Source organism: Xiphophorus couchianus, chromosome 12 (assembly GCF_001444195.1).
Source record: "Xiphophorus couchianus chromosome 12, X_couchianus-1.0, whole genome shotgun sequence".
Lineage (NCBI taxonomy): Eukaryota > Metazoa > Chordata > Actinopteri > Cyprinodontiformes > Poeciliidae > Xiphophorus > Xiphophorus couchianus.
Genome location: NC_040239.1, coordinates 11,781,595 through 11,799,973, shown reverse-complemented (window position 1 = coordinate 11,799,973; position 18,379 = coordinate 11,781,595). Strand labels below are relative to the sequence as shown.

Sequence of the window (18,379 nt, the reverse complement as noted above, 5' to 3'; positions counted from 1 at the left end):
GCAGTTATTGTTGTTTTTGCGTCACCAGGCAATATGGCGGCTTATTGTTTGGAACCGATGTGAAGCTAGTTAGGATTCGTTCAAAAATAACAATAAAAAATGCAATAATAGCACTTTACAGTACTTAGACTTTTTTTTAAATGCATAAATTGGTTTAACTCAAATCGTTTTGCTATAAAATGCTTTATATAATTCGCATATATTCCGCATGGATTGTAAACTCACCTTAGCTTCGTGGACATGCTAGCCTTTAAGCTATTTTAGATACCACTGGTGGAAATAAATTTGAGTTTTTATTTCTACAACCAAATTTCTTCAAGTTGATGCAATGCTGGGATTCTTATCAGCAAGACAGGCCGGTGTGGATGACCCTTTGCGACTTAGACGTGCTGAGTCAACGAGAAGGTGAGGGAAAATATACGGTGGATATTAAATATGCTGATGTATTCTCTGGTAGATTTGAAGTGTTTGTAAATCGTTTGTAGCTGGTTAAGTTAAATGTTTTGCGACACTGTTGTACGCGAAAGTTCTAATGACTCAAGATTAATATAAATTAGATGTTCCAATTCAAGTATTTGCCGTGATATTTAGTGGTTATTTAGACAACAATATATTTTTATATTTTTATTTACTAACTGGAATATTTCAAAGGAAGCATACCAAAATGGTATATTCAATTAAATTCTTCTTTCCTACTTTATTGAAATAATTTTGCTCTTTTACCCTCGAGGGTCATGACCCTGATACATTTTTCATTTTGTAGGTCAGAAACAGACAGGTGAGGGAACCCCTTGTATAAAGAGATAGGCTGTAATGATCGAAGGTGAATTAAGTTCAAAAATACTTAATTCATCTTGAAGGAAAATTAAATGAGATCTTCAAAAAGTCATTGTGGAAAGTGATGATGTGAATCAAATATCTATTAGATGATTAGATTATTATAATCATCTTGCTTTACAACTATAACGTGTACTATTAGTATACGTATAAAGAATACTAAGAAGCAGGCATGGACTAGAATCGCACATCTTGTGGCAAATATTTATAGCTTTGCCTTTAACCTGATAGCCTTGTAGCTTTTTTTCTGTACCCAAATGTTTCTTCAGCAGGTTGTTTTCAAAATCTTTCATCTTAATATCAGGTTTCATGCAATTTGACTCTTTCTCTATCTGTCAGAGTCCTCAGTTTGAAGCTAAATCCCGACAGAGATGTGGACCGGATCCATGGGAATGGGATTAATACCATTGACATTGATGCGATTGAAGGCAGATAGTAAGTTTTCTCAGTCATCAATTTACTACAGTAATACTGTACAGGTTTAATGTTGTTGTAGTTCAAGTTTATGTTTTATCATTATACTGTTACACTTGCACATATTACTAAGACTTGGGTTTGTAGTTAACCAGTGCTGTCTGCTAATGTAATTGAAAAGATTCTTGGAAAAAGTGATAAGATCTCAATAGGGCAACATGTTTGCAGTATTCTATTTTTAAATGTCATTTTACAAGCAGTAAATTTTGTTAAAGAATGGGAGTCATGTAAAAATCATACATATTTAGACAAAGTAATTTGTTTTGAGAATTAATATTTTATCATTTGTTAGTATGTTGTCTGGAGGGGCAGATGGAGTTATTGTCATCTATGACCTGGAGAACCACAGTGGGAAACAACAGTACACCTGCCGACCTGTCCGGACTGTTGGAAGGTAAATGTCAACTTATTTATTTCGTCCGCTAGAGGGCAGCAATCTATTATTCTGTTTTCGAGTTGCTCACTAGATTTTTTGCAAGGATGTAACACAACACAGTAATTCATTTTCATTTCCTACCAATACTAAAACATGAACAGAAAACACCATTTAGTGTAGTTATGTCAGGAGGGTTTGACTATGATTTTTGTTTTCACAGGTCAAGTCGACATGTCCACAAATTCAGTGTGGAGACAGTTCAGTGGTATCCTTATGACACAGGAATGTTTGTCTCTAGTTCCTTTGACAAGACCATGAAAGTGTGGGACACAGAGACTTTAAAGGTAAGCCATGATGTCTACAAACCTTATTTACTACAATACCTTATAGCTTTTGCTATGGTCTGCACAAAGCTTCCAATGCATCAAAGAGATCTCATTGTCTGAATGTATCAGTCCCCACAAGAGTTAAAGCCAAAACTACAAAAAATATATACATGTTGCATTTAAAATAGAAAAACCTTCTAAAAAACAGACCAGCCCTACACTGTATTGATGGTTAAGTAAAGCAAAAAAGGCTGAGCTTTTCACTTGTTGATGTTAGTATTTCTTTTTAGCTGTAGATGCATACTTAGCTACAAATAATCAAGTTTTCACTAAATGGAAACTTGATTATTTCATTGCTTAACATTAATAAGCAATGTTTTGCTTATTAAAAAAATAACAGAGTTATTTGCAATTTTTATGTATTTTTGAATTATGTGAATCTTACGTGATTACCTTAAATCTGCAGATGTGCCGATGTTTATGTCCGATTCATTGTTAAAATAATTGATAGAATAATAGATTGCTAAAATAATTGTTATCAGCTGCCCTATCTTTAGGGCAGTTGTTTTTCAGCTTGTCTTGGTGCCTCAGTGAAAGTGGAGGGATTTATGAATGTCGGGCCACATAATCAAAAAACCTCCAGGCCTCTTCTAGAAAACTAAATGTTTAGAGGAACTTTATCTGTGATCACAAGAATTATTTGGAGCATCAAATCACCAAATCAGTGAACAAATGGCACAGTAGATGTCTGTAGATGCCTGCACTATCTGACATATTGTTACCTTCCTAAAATAATAATAATAAGTCATTTTGTGCCACAATTGATACTGGCAAAAAAAATCACTTTTGACTTTGGCCATTATTTTAGAAGTTGACAAATTGGATTATTTTTACAAAGAAAATTGGCCAAATATCAATATCATGGACAACTATGCAACAACAACAGTACTTTACTTTTTTTATTTTTCACCTTAAACATCTGTTTGATTTTGAACTTAGTTGTCCGGGTTATAGATCACATACATTTTCTGAATTGATTTCTTTTGCTATGTCACAAATTTTCTCCTTATGGGAGAAAATTTATAGGGTGTGTAAGCTTTTTATATTCACAGTCTACCTCTTACATTAATAAGTTCAGCATATCGAGTCCCCCTTTTTGCACTTCCCTCCACCTCTCGATCTGTCTTTCTCCTTTTCTGCTTCATGCGTCCCACCATTCTACGTCCCATATGGCAGGCCCAGAGCTGTGCTAGAATTACGCTGGCACCACGGTTGCCTCTAAAGGTCACAGAAGGGACAGAAAAGAACCCACTAACCTTTTTAAGTAGTTTACTCTATTTGTGTGTGAGTGCCACACAAATGCACACTCTGTCCTTTTTCAAATATGTTGTGTGTTTTGCATTGTTGTTCTCTTTCTTTTTTATTTTTGTGTGTGACATTTGTATGCAAACAGATCCTCCTCTGTATTTGTGTGACTGAGTGTTTGTGCAACCAACCCCCCCTCTCATCCTCCCACTGGCACAGCCCATGCTCGTGCTGGCACTCACTGACAGATGGAGCACAGAGAAGCTTTTCATGTCTGCAGAAGAATTTGCATTGTAACCACCAGTGGCTGCCCGAGTGAGCGCTGAGCTGCTGTGCCTTCTCTCTTTTCCCTCTTATATTCATTTTTTTCAATGATCTTTTTTTATATCATTTTCTGCTGACATTTATCCACACTAAACCATAAGGCTTCTGTTGTTCAATTAATCTTTATATTGTATTTTCACTCGACATACTTACACAGACCCGATTATAAATTGCTCCTTTTTTCTTTTTTTTTGGTTTTTTTTTTAGCCAGCTGAAGCGTTTGAGTTTGAGGGGAATGTCTACAGTCACCACCTATCACCCATTGCCAGGAAGCACAGTCTCATCGCAGGTGTGTTTTCTCTCACCGTGACTTGTTGCTCATCCTATTAACACAAAACATCCTCAGAATTTTCTTGGACTCTTTGCATTGTGTTCAAACACAAAACCAAGGGCAGAAATCCCGTTAGTTTGTCTGTCTCTCTTCCCGTTTTTGTGCTACATGTTGCTCCACAAAACAACACAGACAGAACGCCTCACAACGCACCTCAGGCTGTAAAATGACATCAACCTGGAGGGGACAGAATAGGATCCGAAACTGATTACATATGAGCTCACTTCAGGGGAGAAGCATTGTCGGAATCTCGGTGTTCCCGGGTAACGAAGCAGGACCAGCAGGTTCGTCGGGCCTGCTGAGTGTGTGCTCTCACAAACACACGGATAAGTTCCTTGTCACATACAGAAACCAGTTCCTTCAGCCTGCCTCCTGCTTTAAGACCAAAGGTGTTCCAAAGGTGACAGGCCTGTCAAACAGGTTACATGCATCCCCCACACTATGGCTTTGTTTCCATGGAAGCAAAGGTTTTTAAGGGAAACTTCCTGAAAAGCAATTTGATCTTATATATTTAATGTTATGTATCAAGTCATATCTAAAGCAGTAGTTGGTTTTGTGAATGTTGTATATCTACATTTCTCTTTTTCGTGACTTCAAAGGAAGAGGGTGTGTGAGTCTGTCGCTTATCATCAGTTGTTTTAACCAAATCTTATCTGTAAGATTCTAGAATTTAATGTTGTGACAAATATTCTGACAGAATTTACATGAGGGTAATTGCTGGATGCTAATTGGAAGAAATGTTATTTTGAAACTATGTAAACAAACTTTGATTGGCATCATATACTTTGAGGGTTGTGCTTATCATCTGTTTCTCTTTTATCACTGTTGTAATTTAAGACAAACCTGTGTGTGTCTGTGCTTCCAGTTGGTACCAAAAACCCTAAAATTCAACTTTGTGACTTGAAGTCTGGTTCACGGATCCACGTTCTTCAGGGTTTGTGTTCTTTTGTACAATAACTTTTGACAATTTAAAAATTTTTAAAATACGGTTCATCTTTTTGTGCATAAAACAAAGGCATAGCTACAACATAGAATGCAATTGTTTTGTTAAAACTGATGTAATCATCTGGGCTTCCTTAAATGGATACCTTTTACCTGTTGGCATTAAATCATCAAATGTATTTGACTTCACTGTTATATTTGGGATCAAATGAGACTAAATGTAATTGGACCTAAATAAACAGAACTATATGAAAATAGATTTAACAGTCAGAATTGGTCAAATGTTATATTTAGTGAACTCTTGCAGTAGAAATTCAAGAAAGATAGTTGATAGTCCTGAATAATAAACATTCTTAAAGTTGAATGATGATTGTTTTTCTCAGAGTTGACATTCTTTTACATAGATTAGTGACATAGACTAAATTCAGGATAATAAAGAAAATGCATTCATTTTTATCGGACCTTAAAGAAGTCCTGTTGGACACAAATTTGCATTTCAGAAAGGCAGTAGAACCAGTCTTGCTCAAACCCCAGTGGGAGGAACCACCAGAGAAAAAGGTGTTCATGACGATAAAACTGAGGCTGTCATTCTTATTAGCAGAGCTTTAACCAGGCACATGGCTAAAGGTTTATCTAAATGCATTCACAAAAAAGGGATGCATCTATTAGGTTTTTCCTGACTAGTTCAAATTTCTCTCTTTTTAAATTTTTTTCCCAGTTTTGACTGATTCTGATTCTTCTTTTCCAAAAAGCTGTTAACATATAAAAGATAAAAAATAAATGCACTGCAAATTCTTTGATATAGGCAACGGTTTTGAAATAATAAAGAAGTAGGAATTCTAAGATTATTCCCATAAATGCACCAAAGGTTATGTGTCTGATTTACCGTGAACACAGAAAACATTTATCAAAGCGCAGGCTATTGGTTATTGATTTAGAAACTCAAAGTGGTTGGAGTTTGTTTTGATGTATTTGACGAATAAAGTTTAAAATCAGTATGAGACTTGGCAATCACAGATCAGTCAACCTAGAGGAAATTCACCATCATTTCAAATCTCTGAAAAAATGATCGATGTATCTCTAATGGACATTTTCTAAAGCTTTGTAAGCTGTCTATTTGCACAGTATGTGTGGTTGCGTCCATATTTATGTGTTAACCAGTATAATATTTGCATATCCAGGTCACAGAGCAGAAGTACTGGCCGTGCGGTGGTCGCCAAGATACGAGAACATCTTAGCAACTGCCAGGTAAGCTCTGCTTTGCAGCAGTATATATATATTTTTTTAATTGAACCTAGTTTGCAGTATGAGCATCGTATAAAGACAACGCTAATTTAAATTGTCGCGATCTCCACTATGTTGTGGCCCAGCTGATTGTGGCATATGACATCCCAGCCATCTGGCCACGTTTAGAGTCAAGGATAATGGTAACACATCCCTACCAGACAGGCAATGCGGTGGTTTAGTGGCGCTGTCAGTTTAGCATATGGTGGATACAGTCGCCACCTATTTTCATGCCACATTAGACCTGCTAATTAACCCACTGGGATCGGTGCACCACTCTGCCTTTGGATTGTAAGTGATTTTGAAAACTACTGGCACAGCGGAGAGCCTAGAGTAATGTACGGATGTTATAATGAGCCAGCTTGGTAATTCCGAACAGAAAATTGACCTTTAAAAGCAAGAATTAGGTTACAAACACTGTTGTAAATAAACAATATTGAGCTTCTTCTCTTTCTTGCAGATGCCAGCTGAAATTAAAACACACTGGCTTCTGTCATGTATTAACAAGGAGAAAGTAAATGTGCAAATAATGTCTTTTATTCCTTCCTCTAAGTGCAGACAGCAAGGTGAACATTTGGGATGTGCGGCGAGCTTCGGGTAGTCTTTTCACTTTGGATCAGCACAACGGAGAGAAGTCGAAAGCTTCATCACAAGCAGGTTCGTTTCCCAAGTATTCAGACCTTTATAGTAAATTATTATGATCTTAGACACCTTTAAGAATTATCATACCTATTTGCACTGTCCAGTGATTTTTGACCATCAGTCGTACAATGTAGTACATAAATGTTACAAAAATATAGCATAAACAAATAGAAATAATAGGAAAATGACTGGATAGTTGTAATAATGAAAGGACTGTGGATGCACACATGACTGAACCCATAAAGATACCTAAAGGCCTCGACTCCTTTTTGTGTTTGAACTCCATTAACTTGATGCATGCCTCAGCTGGCTCCTTGTGTTAATTTCTGTGAGGTATGTGTTTCTGTTAAACAGAATTTCTACACAATATAGAAATTGTGGATTTAATTTATTAGTATTTTAATAATTCTGGATAAATATGGAAGAGAAATAAATTGTAATATGTAGAAAGATTATTTTTTCTGAAGAAAAAAGTAGTTCTCTATTGAAACAAGTTTACGTATGCTAATACCTTTTGAAATAAAAATAACTTTGTTGTAAATGTCCAGCAGAAGTGGAGGAAAATGTTAAAATCTAAATGTTTTTGCATGTTTCTGATTAGAAAACACAGCCCATAATGGCAGAGTGAATGGTCTGTGTTTTACTTCTGATGGCCTTTACCTCCTAACCACCGGCACAGATGACCGCATGAGGCTATGGAATAGCGCCACAGGGGAAAACACACTGGTAAGGTTCACGCAACCTGATTTTGTTCTCATAGCCAACCTTGGATTTAGATTTCGAGAGATACAGCTGCAGAAAAAAACCAGTTTTACTAGCTGAACATCTTCTCGAAAGATGTGCAAACGGCAAGAAAAATATACAAACACACTACATTCCTTTTCTTTTTCTGAGAACCTGGCTACTAAATGCTAAAATGTAAAATAAAAGTATGTGATATATAGATACCACAGTTAATAAGCTTATGAAACTGAGTGACAGCCTTTACTTAAAGACACAAAAAACCATATTTTGGGGTCAAATGTCAAACTTCAGTAACGATTGTGTAATAGGACACCTTGAACCACCTTAGCCAGATGTCAAAGGAGTAATCAGAGCTACAGTAAGTAAGAATCTGACCCAAAGAGAAAAGGTGATGATGTAATATGCAGATTTGTATATAATTTTTCTAGTTTATGTGCAGTGACATTTTTAACCATTTAGCAATGAGAATTATTTAGTTTCATAATCAGTGTATAATATTTCAACCATCCCACACATCCAGTTTCTTTTCTTGTTTCTCTCAGGTGAATTATGGGAAGGTATGCAATGAGAGCCGTAAACGGCTGCAGTTCTCCGTGTCTCACGGCTGCAGCCCAGAGTTTGTGTTTGTGCCATGCGGCAGCTCGGTGGCAGTGTACGCGCTGCACACAGGAGAACTGATCACTATGCTGCGGGGTCACTACAACAACGTGGATTGCTGCGAGTTTCACCCAGACTACCAGGTGAGACTCTCCAAAGTACCAGGCGACACGTAGCCTCGTATCAGCAGCACTCATTTGTTCCGGATCGGTCTGACGTTTCTCTCCTGTATGCTTGGAAAATTCACGTCAGGTTGTCTGCCTTCTTATTCCATAAACCCATCAACTCGGCTCTCAATGTGACTGCCACTCCCTTTGACAGATAAGATTGCCGTGTCAACATTTGCATCCCTAAATTTCAATGCAGATGTTCTTGTGGAGCTGAAGAAGCAGTTACTCCCAGGCTGCTTGTCGTTTGTTCCCGTTTGTTCATAATTCCCACAGTTAGACCATTTCTACACACATTAAGTTTAGTACTTCATTTTTAATAAGTCAGGACAGCGAGGACTGTTTTATTTTAGTCTGTAACATCACTACTAAGATCTGCAACTGACTTCTCCTTGAACTGGCTGACAGTTCAGGATTGTACAGCAGAATGAATGGAGCATCGACGTGACTGATACTTCATGATTTTCTTGATTGTGTTATTTTAAAATTCCCGTTGTGCCATTTAAAAGTAAATGAACGCAGTTCTGGACTTACAGGCAAAAATATTAATTATTTTCAGTTTTTAGCTTAGCTGCGATACACTTTCTTGAAATAGAAACAAAAAGCTCATTTTCACGTCTGTCCGTTTGAAAATGATTCTTTTTAAAAAAAAATGTAAAAAACTGGAACTTGATAGTTTGACCCTTCTGTAGTAAGTAATTGTTTGTGATGGATGCATTGTTCCAGGCTGTTGTGATTCAAAATAAATGTTAATGTGCTTTCACAAACTTTATTTTCTGTCAAATAGCCCCAAAATTGTTAACTTTATGTTTCCCTTCCTCACTTTATCACTTCCTTTCGACATTTCTATCTTTTGTCCTTTTTTTGTTTCTCTTTCTTCTCCTTTCTTTTATTTCCATCTGTTTTTTGTGCTCCACATTTAAAGTCTTTTAAATGTAGAAATATCTCCCCTAAATTCTTTGTGAAATTTTGTCTGTATATTTTAAAAATCAGCAAAAAGGAAAAAGATAACACAACTCTGACGCTGTTAAATATTTTCATGAATGCTGCGTAATAATCGTATATTTTATGGTACAAAACCTCTAAAACTGCATGGCACGTTGGTAAACATTAAGTTTTCTGCTGACTTTTATGTACATTAAATGTCAATAAAGTTTTGTTTTGGAGATGGATCAATTCAGATGTAGGCTTGTTACCATGTTGAACTTTTAAACAAACGGACATGTATTACTGATAAATGATCAAAAGAGCAACTAGATCGCTAATCTTCTGTTTGAAGCTAAATATATTTTAACAATGAAGTCAGATGATAGTTATCTGTCTTTACTTTTATGTTTACATAACACAGACAGACTTATTAGTTGTCTTTAAGGAGGGGCGCAGACTGTGTGTCATTCAACTCATGCCAGCCTTATTTGGTAGTTTGTGCATCCGGTGACACAGACACATTTTCAACGTGTGACGAATAATAAGAATGTTGTTTGGCAGCTAGTCGACTCAGAGATCCAGGAAAGGATATTTAGTCCTGAAAACGTACTTTTTTTGCTTCCTGTTCAATTACATTGAACTCAATCATTCCCAAAGCTAACTCAATGTCTCTGAGGAGATATCTTGCTTGAATGGATGTTTCTACGTCCTTTAATTACTGTACACTTGGCCCCAAACACTGAATTTAAGGCTGGTGCCATTGGGAAGTTGTTGTGGGGACTTTAAGGTGACACGTAGAGATGCTGTTTGTGTGCAGGAGCTGTACAGCGGAGGTAAAGACGGTAACTTGCTGGCGTGGGTACCCGTCGTCCGTACCGCAGACGTGGAAGAAGAGCCCAATGGTGAAAATAAGGTACAGTTAAGGTACCTTAAGGTATAAGGTACAGGTGATACTTTCAGTTAAAAACTGAAAGTATCACCAGAAGAAAGAATTCTGAAAATTAAAGAAACGTCTAAGATAGAGCTGACTTTAATGACTGCTTTTGTTTTCACTATTAACAAGAGCAGAGATTTGAGCTCAATGGAAAATCTCCACCCTTTTAAAGGATAGGCTGTAGGTCTGGTTTCAAAACTCGGATGAGAATACTCAAACAGGTTTTTGCTGCTTTTGAATGCTCTCCCTCTTCATATTTGCCTTTAAACAGATCTTTCCAAATCAGCTTCCAGTGTGCGTAATTTAAAAAACAAACCCCTAAACACTTCACGTGTATTTAGTACACAACGTGCCTGAATCAGTTTGTGTAACTTACTTTGATTGATGCTATACAGTTTTTGTATCCCATAAAAAAATCCAACTGCGTTTGTTTGCCATTTAGTCAATGCCTAAACAGTAACTACATTTCAACTCGAAACATCAACAGTGTCAACACTCCCTTTGCAGACATGGTTTGCCTATTGCCAATATTTTAATTTAAAAAAATTAAGTGTATCTAAAGAAAAGCCTGTAAGAGTCTCAGTGCTTTGGATTTAATTCTGCGGGTGTCCTAATTTATCTCTTAAATTGCATTTCAAGTTTGATATTACAAAGATTTTTATTATATCCATTATTTTCATAGAATTTGTTTTAACCATTATTGTGTGAAGAGTGGTGATAAAGGCAGAAAATAGAGCCTGCTCTGAAGTTCAGAAACGTGCTGGTGTGGTTGTGTTGTTCCAGTAACAGGAATGAAACCACAGATGTCATCCTGGGAATTTAAATTATGTCAAGTCAGCCTTATCTGGAACACAATGACACTTGTTAGTTGTAATATACCACAAATGCCCGCTGTGTTAATGTAAGTTACATGTATAGTTTATTTGATGTAAATGTCTTATTTTTGTAAAGGCTCTACTCAGAGAAATGCGTCGTCTTCGCATGTGAAGCTGATGTAGGTATTTTAATTCCTCGCAGGTTGCTGCCAGCCTGTCTGCTGTGAACCCTGCCTTTCAAGACAATTGGAGCAGCGATGAAGATTAATAAGAAGGATCGGAATGTGTGGACAGCCAAGGCATGCCAGATAAACTTGCACTTAATTAAAAGCTAGTGTAAGGAATTCTCTTTTTGGGTTTACGTATACTGCTGCTGTCAGATCTTTGACAGCAGAGACGGCAGCCTTCAAAACTCGTAGAAATATGTAAATATTTGTTTGTTGTTTGTGTAGAACTATAATCAGTCCTATGTTTAGAAACATTTGATACTAAATTATACATTTTCTGTTGCTGTGCTATTTTAAAATGGCACCAAAGGGACCTTCTACAAGTAGAGCTCATTTTCAAACTTTTTTTTTTACATCAATAAAATGTTATTTTCAAAAGTAATTTGATTTCGTTTTCGGTGTTGCATCTATTTGTATTTTGAAAACCAGTGGTGCTTTGTAACACTATTTAAAAGCCTTGAACTTTTTTTTCATTTTATCATGTTAAAACCACCAACCTCAATGCATTTTATGATCATTTTTGGTGATACACCAACACAAAGCAGTGCCTAACTGAAGTAGAAGGAAAGTGATGCATAGATTTCTAATTTTTTACAAATAAAAATCTCTAACATGCAGTGTGCATTTGAGTCAGTACAACATGTAGAACCACCTTTTGCTGCTGTCAGAGCTGCAGGTATTTTTCAGATTATGTTTCTACTGTTTTTGGACAACTACAGACTTAATTTTTTGTCTTTGCAGCAAGATTGAATGTTTAATCTCCTGCTAACATGCATGTTCAAGTCTTGGCACAAACTATCTATTGGACTTTGACCAGGCGATTCTAACATGAAAATAATTTGATATAAACAATTTAATTAAGTTTACATGATCATGCTGCAAAGTGAAGCTCCAGCCATCTTCCTGTGACCTTTGACATGCTTCTATGTCTGTTCCAAAGAAAAGCATCCTGATGCTGCCACTACCATGTTTTACCATCGTGTGTTCAGAGAGATGTTCAATGGTACATATTTCACTTAGAGTTTTGCGTATAGAGAAGAAAGTTTAAATTTAGTATCAATTCACCTGAGGACTTTTTTTTTTTTTTTTTTTTTTTTTTTTACATATTTGGAGTATCCCCTACATGGCTTGGGACAAACTGCAAACAAGACTTCTTTCAACAATGGCTACTCTTGACATTTTTTATTAAAACCAGTGCAATTTTGGCAGCAATTAGACACAGAAACATCCACTTATTTTATCAGTAAATGTTGAAAACCTTACTCTTCACAATTATGCTCTATTTTGTGTTGGTCTCTCACATAAAATCCCTAATAAACATGACAAAATGTGAAAAAGTTAAAGGCACTCTAAATGCATCTTTCTTGTCAGTGTATTTCTTTTTTCCCAAGTCGGACAGATTTGTGTGTATTTTGTTGGGTGACTTAGGATCCACTGTGACTATCTGGACAGGTCAATGGTTCACCAGAAGAAACCATGAACCATCTGATGATGTCACACCTGAGGGCAAAATAGGGGGCTCAATAACTCTAGAGGTCTTTTCAGATAATGACTTTTTTTGCAGGTGATTTTTGAAAAGACTTAACCATTCATTAAAAGCACCGATTCTCCCTTTGTCCTTCTAGGGGAAATTTACATCTGTTTGTAAGATTCTTTTGTTAACCCCCTCTAGAAACTAGGAGCAAGGAGGGACACTGAAACCTCTCCCTTGGGCAACACGCCTTTCAGTATTACACTTTGTCTTAAGTGACCGTGTAAACATCTAACCCAAACTGCTGATAGGAATATTTGCTCTGATCAGATATTGTGACTTTTTAGCGTATTTCCTTCAGTCTCATCTTGTCATCTTGCTGTGACAAAAAGAAGGCGGTGGAAAATACCGGCACTAAGCACTTTCTCTCTCTCTCTCTTCCCTTTTCTCGTGTTTTCTCAAGCCAGACTTGACGTGTTTTGAAGATGCATTGTTCTTTCACTAAATCGTACATAGTTTTCTATGAGACATCACTCAAGAATGGCCCTGTTGGACCACAAATTGACCAATCAAAAAATTAAGGGGCGTTGCTTAACAGGTAGTCCCGCCCCTTTCCTCCGGATCAAAAGGGCCGTGTAGCCAGACTGAGGCAGAGGGCAGCGCATTTGCCAAGAGGCAACAGGTGGAAAGATAACTCGACGGGATTCAGCGTTGGTTCGGCAGTAGCGACATTAAAGGTGTGTACTTTAAAAAAAAACTTTTTCAATTTATGAAAATTAAGAAGTGTGTGTAAAAAGTAAGTTTGGTATTGACGCGACATCATAGGAACATACATTAAAACATCCATTAAACATGTATGTTTAATGGATGTGAATAGTTGCTCGGTTCAGTAGCTACAGTATTTGAGGAGCACCGGGGAAACGTGAGGAGCTACGAGTGAATTCACTGTTTGGATGCTGGACATGTATGTTTATCATATGTTTTTGCGAAAGCACATCCGAATTATGGCGTCCATATGTCGGTTGGACACCGTTTGACTATGTTTTGCAGACTTTCTGCATCAAATTGAAATGTTTTCTTTTTCTGGTGAACTTTGTACACATCTTAGTTATTAGGCGCGCCATGGCAGCAGGAGCATTTTGCATCATCATCATCATCATCATCCATGAAAAGAAAGGGAGGGAGGGGGGAAACGTGAATTGGCGTGTCACGACATGTCATTGGGTTCGTTAAGGATGAGACTCAGGCTTTTTTTTTTCTTTTGCAATCAAGGAGGCACACCTTGAGAAACCTGTCCAGAAGGGTGTTTCATGGGATGTTTGCTTTTTCAGTGATTTACAGTTTCCCCAACCGCTGACAAACACACACACACACTAGACACACATTAGACCATAGTAAATAAGTTGCTATGGAGTTTCGTTTAAACCCCTGCTGTGGCACTGACCTGTCTTGACACAAGTTCAGTGTTGGCACAATTTCTATAATTTATTATTGGAATAATGTATAAACCTGTCAGGATAAACTTGAGGTACAGGTGTTTTCCTCACTGACCCTGGTCTTTATGCCAGGCTGCTGACACTCATGAAAACTATTTTTCTTACTGCTACTGACCTAATTGACAGAATTGTTGTATTTATGGATATAAAAATACACACAAACTAGAGGATATTTACTTAGGGATATGATTCACTTGGCTTTTAAAGAAATACTACAAATGCATTTTGTCTGTAAATGAATTGTTTTCTAATTGTAAAGATGAAGGATGCCCCTTTCCTACACATTAATTGTTTGTATTTTTCCATTCCTTTATGTGTGACTAATGGGGTACTAAACAGAATTCAGGTCTTGCCAGATTCCTAAAATACTTCCTGAAACGTCTTCGTTACATTAAACGAAAGAAACCCGTCAGTGTTCGGTATATATCTGACTTCTTATATCTTCACTGTTCAGCATAGTCAGTGTAGCTGTCTTTTCCTCCTCACTTGCAGAGATGTCCTTGCATATTCTAATGCTGTGAAATGAAAATAGTTTCTTTCTTCTTTTTTTTTGTAGGTAGAAGAAAATTTTCACTAACATATGCTGTACCCTTTCTCTAAATGTCAGTGAACTTGAGGGAAACAAACTGACACTGTAACCTTTTGCCTTTCTTCCTCTAGGTTGCTGGGATCTTGCCTGAAATGGAGTTTTTTAATCTGAAGACCTCTGTTGCACGTATTTATGATGAGTTCATCCAAAATGCGGGTGAGTCTTGCTGATAAATGTTCCCTTTTCTCCATAGTCTAATCTTCAGTCGGCTCGTTTTATGTAAACCTTGCTAATCTCTCTATTCTGTTGCAGATTCACGGACAGAACAATGGCTGCTCATGTCATCTCCTCTTCCCCAAACCATCATCATCGCAGCTTACATCTACTTCGTCACGTCGCTGGGCCCTCGACTGATGGAGAACCGGAAAGGCTTTGACCTGAAAGGAGTCCTTATTGTCTACAACTTCAGTGTGGTGGCTTTGTCACTCTACATGTGCTATGAGGTGTGTTTGGGCTTCTGTTTCTCTTCACGTGGCACGATCCTGGAACTTTACTGCTACTAAATTGCTCTTGAATCTTGGATGTCAAGTCAGAGTTTGTAGTACTGGTCTGAATGATGAGTAAACATGAGTATTTCCTCATCTTTTATTTCTGAGTCATTGTTGGGGAGTTGGTTTTAACTGTTAACCAGATAAGGTAGTGCTTTTGTCTTTCTTGAAAATGCTGCTTTGCAACCCGTCAATATTTTTCTTACTTTTTTTTTTTTCAATGAACTTGTGTTATTTCTTTTTTTTTTTTTTAATACAAAATGAGTTTCACATATTTCTTAGTTCATCTCTTGCTGGTTTTTTTTCCCCTTCAGTTTGTGATGTCAGGATGGGGAACTGGATATTCATTTCACTGCGACCTTGTTGACTACTCTAACTCACCGCAGGCTATCAGGGTAAGCTCACTTTTTTACACCGACTAGCTTAACTCCCTTTTTTTTTTTTTCAATTATTCTAAGCTCCTCATCAATGTAAAACTGTATTCCTGTAATAAGTGTTTAAATCTGAACTTTCTCCTCCAGATGGCAGCAACGTGCTGGCTTTACTATTTCTCAAAGTTCATCGAGATGCTTGACACGGTAAAGGAGACAGCTGTTCACTGCATAGCAAGATTAATGTTTCTTTATGCTGTTATTAAACTGGATCTCGTTCTGCAGATCTTCTTTGTGCTGAGGAAAAAGAACAGTCAGGTGACATTTCTTCATGTCTATCATCATTCTATCATGCCCTTCACCTGGTGGTTTGGTGTTCGTTTTGCTGCAGGTAAAACTTGTTTCCCTGTGATGTCACAGTAAGAGTATTTGTGATATTGTGATGTTAATCCAGACGCACTCCTTGTTTCAGGTGGACTGGGAACTTTCCACGCCTTTCTGAACTGTGTTGTCCATGTTATCATGTATACATACTACGGGCTGACTGCCTTGGGCCCCAACTACCAGAAGTACCTCTGGTGGAAGAAGTACCTCACTACTATTCAGCTGGTGTGTACCCTGAACGTTTGTTAAAATAGTCAGTTTTTAAATTCTCTTTAACCAGTTTACTGATGCCAACTTTATTTTCTTTGCTTTTCCTCAGATCCAGTTTGTCATGGTTACCACCCACATTTCTCAATACTTCTTCATGAGAGACTGCCCATACCAGTTCCCCATCTTCATCTACATCATTGGTTCGTACGGCCTGATTTTCCTGTTCCTTTTCCTCAACTTCTGGTACCACGCCTACACCAAGGGCAAGAGGTTGCCTAAAGTGCTGCAGGCTCAGACATGGGGTCACCACACCAACGGAGTCATGAATGGAAATGTAGATCATGACAAATACCAGTGATGCATTCTTATGGTGATTTTTGGAGTTGACTTCCTTCACACAAGCAAATCACTGTGGTGAAGTGAGATGCCTCCCAAATTATTATTGTTGTTGTTGTTTTTGGACTATTTATGTTGGCTGTTTTCTATATCTGTTGTTAAAGACAATCTTTCAATTATAGCCAAACCTGACCTTTACCTACAATATTGAAAGGCTAAAAGCTTTTACTTGACCTCTGTTTATATTGAAGGTGATATTTTGCTACAGAGACTTTAAATACATGTTTGTTTTTTTATTATACAAGTCTCAAACTGACCATAAAGCTGCTGAAGGTGAAATTGGATGACCCTCAGTTGTACATATCACCTGGAGTTTGTTAAAATTTTACTCCTATTTTTTTTTTTGTTTTGTTCATCTCCATTTCTTCCCAGACTTCAATTATCTTTGTTCATAAGTGGTTCACTGAGATGTTAAAGTTTGTTTAGTTTACTTGCTCTGACAACAATGTCAGCATGCTACACACTGTTTACTTTTGGTGATGCACGTATGGTCACTTCTGCACAGCAGCTGCCGATGGTACAGACATGCAGTGAAAAGCCAAGTCTGATTGCAGTGGCATCAGTTTTCATTCCTGCCTCCGTTGTCCTATGAAGCAACGTTGTGAATCCCCAGTGTAAACCTAATGGACTGCCGTGGTTCTTATAGAATCCAGAACAGACCCATCAAACCACAGTTGCAGTCTTTACCGAGGCATATTGCACAATAACGGTTCATTTTTAAGCCGAGCACTCTTACTTTTGAGCGGTGTGCTAATGAGGTTTTCCATAGTTGGTGCCTTTGATTGTCAGTTTTATATCTACTGATTTTAACTGCGACCATGAATATAACACTATGGTGACTGAGGACACAGGATTGAGTTTTGTGCAGAAGGGGTTCCACCTTCTAATGAAGCACAAACCATCCCAAAAGGTTTACAGATGAGTAATTTTTTTGTTGTTTTTCAGATCCATTTATACCAATGAACAATACTGTAAAACTTTATATTGTATTTTATATGTATTTATGTAAAAAAATAAACAATGATTGTACTTTGAAGCTGTTTCTGAATTCATGTATTCAAATTATACATTACCTGAAGTCCCGCCATCTGTTAAATTTTGCCACATTTTAGGTTGCAGCGTTTAACAACTTTAAAATTTAAGTTCGACTTTCTACCTGGTGCAGAACAGTGAAGTGCACATATCCGTTTTATCAATCTGTCCAAATAATCTTTTCCAAAGGGCCTTCACTTCATGAGGAAAAAGAACTCATGACCATTTCAGTTTTGAACTGATCCGACACTAAAATAACCAGTTTTGGTTCTTTCAGAACTAAATGAGTTCTGAAAGGATTGGTGAATATCCAATTATGTTTTTCTTTTTTTTTCTTTCTTTGCTAATAACCGATCTAACCTATGTCCTGAATAGGTAAATGTATGGTTTCAATGTGCATAAAGATTTCCCGCATTACCGTCTGCTGTCTGAGGGAAAAGTCTGGGAGAATTTTACCTTTGCCTCACATCCACAGCTTAGGTGTGAAAAATGTACCTTTATGGAAGAGTGGCAAAAACAAAGTAATTGTTGAGGGAAAATCTGTTTTTAAAAGTTCACTCGCGCTCTTTAGGGGACACAATGAATGGAAGGTGCTCTCATCAGATGAGTCCAAATCTGTGCCCTTTCAGCTCTACACTATTAATGTTCTTTTGTTATAGTGTTTATATCACTATTTATTAAAATTAATAC

The 18,379-nt window shown here is 37.2% G+C and overlaps 2 protein-coding genes across 2 annotated transcripts; both read left to right on the top strand.

The window, feature by feature from the left end:
- Window positions 1-39: 39 nt before the first annotated feature.
- On the top strand, window positions 40-12,610 carry ercc8 (excision repair cross-complementation group 8). The gene is made up of 12 exons (XM_028033080.1): window positions 40-405; window positions 1,177-1,272; window positions 1,604-1,705; window positions 1,908-2,031; window positions 3,850-3,931; window positions 4,839-4,907; window positions 6,097-6,163; window positions 6,753-6,856; window positions 7,443-7,567; window positions 8,128-8,325; window positions 10,094-10,189; window positions 11,228-12,610. Exons 1-12 carry the CDS (start codon window positions 329-331, stop codon window positions 11,291-11,293), a joined length of 1,206 nt encoding a protein of 401 aa, XP_027888881.1. The 5' UTR covers window positions 40-328; the 3' UTR covers window positions 11,294-12,610.
- A 724-nt stretch (window positions 12,611-13,334) lies between these two features.
- elovl7a (ELOVL fatty acid elongase 7a) lies at window positions 13,335-17,671 on the top strand. Its single transcript, XM_028033082.1, has 8 exons — window positions 13,335-13,460; window positions 14,880-14,964; window positions 15,061-15,251; window positions 15,611-15,691; window positions 15,818-15,874; window positions 15,953-16,058; window positions 16,140-16,276; window positions 16,371-17,671. The coding sequence occupies exons 2-8, from the start codon at window positions 14,901-14,903 to the stop codon at window positions 16,617-16,619; spliced, it is 885 nt and encodes a 294-aa protein (XP_027888883.1). The 5' UTR covers window positions 13,335-13,460; window positions 14,880-14,900; the 3' UTR covers window positions 16,620-17,671.
- The last annotated feature ends 708 nt before the right edge of the window (window positions 17,672-18,379 follow it).

Excerpts from the sequence above, each read along its gene's own strand:
- ercc8 (XM_028033080.1), top strand. The coding sequence starts at position 329 with ATGCTGGGATTCTTATCAGCAAGACAGGCCGGTGTGGATGACCCTTTG. Across the intron at positions 3,932-4,838 it reads GAAGCACAGTCTCATCGCAG|TTGGTACCAAAAACCCTAAA; the intron begins GTGTGTTTTCTC and ends CTGTGCTTCCAG. Across the intron at positions 8,326-10,093 it reads AGTTTCACCCAGACTACCAG|GAGCTGTACAGCGGAGGTAA; the intron begins GTGAGACTCTCC and ends GTTTGTGTGCAG.
- elovl7a (XM_028033082.1), top strand. The coding sequence starts at position 14,901 with ATGGAGTTTTTTAATCTGAAGACCTCTGTTGCACGTATTTATGATGAG. Across the intron at positions 14,965-15,060 it reads TGAGTTCATCCAAAATGCGG|ATTCACGGACAGAACAATGG; the intron begins GTGAGTCTTGCT and ends ATTCTGTTGCAG. Across the intron at positions 15,252-15,610 it reads CACTCTACATGTGCTATGAG|TTTGTGATGTCAGGATGGGG; the intron begins GTGTGTTTGGGC and ends TTTCCCCTTCAG.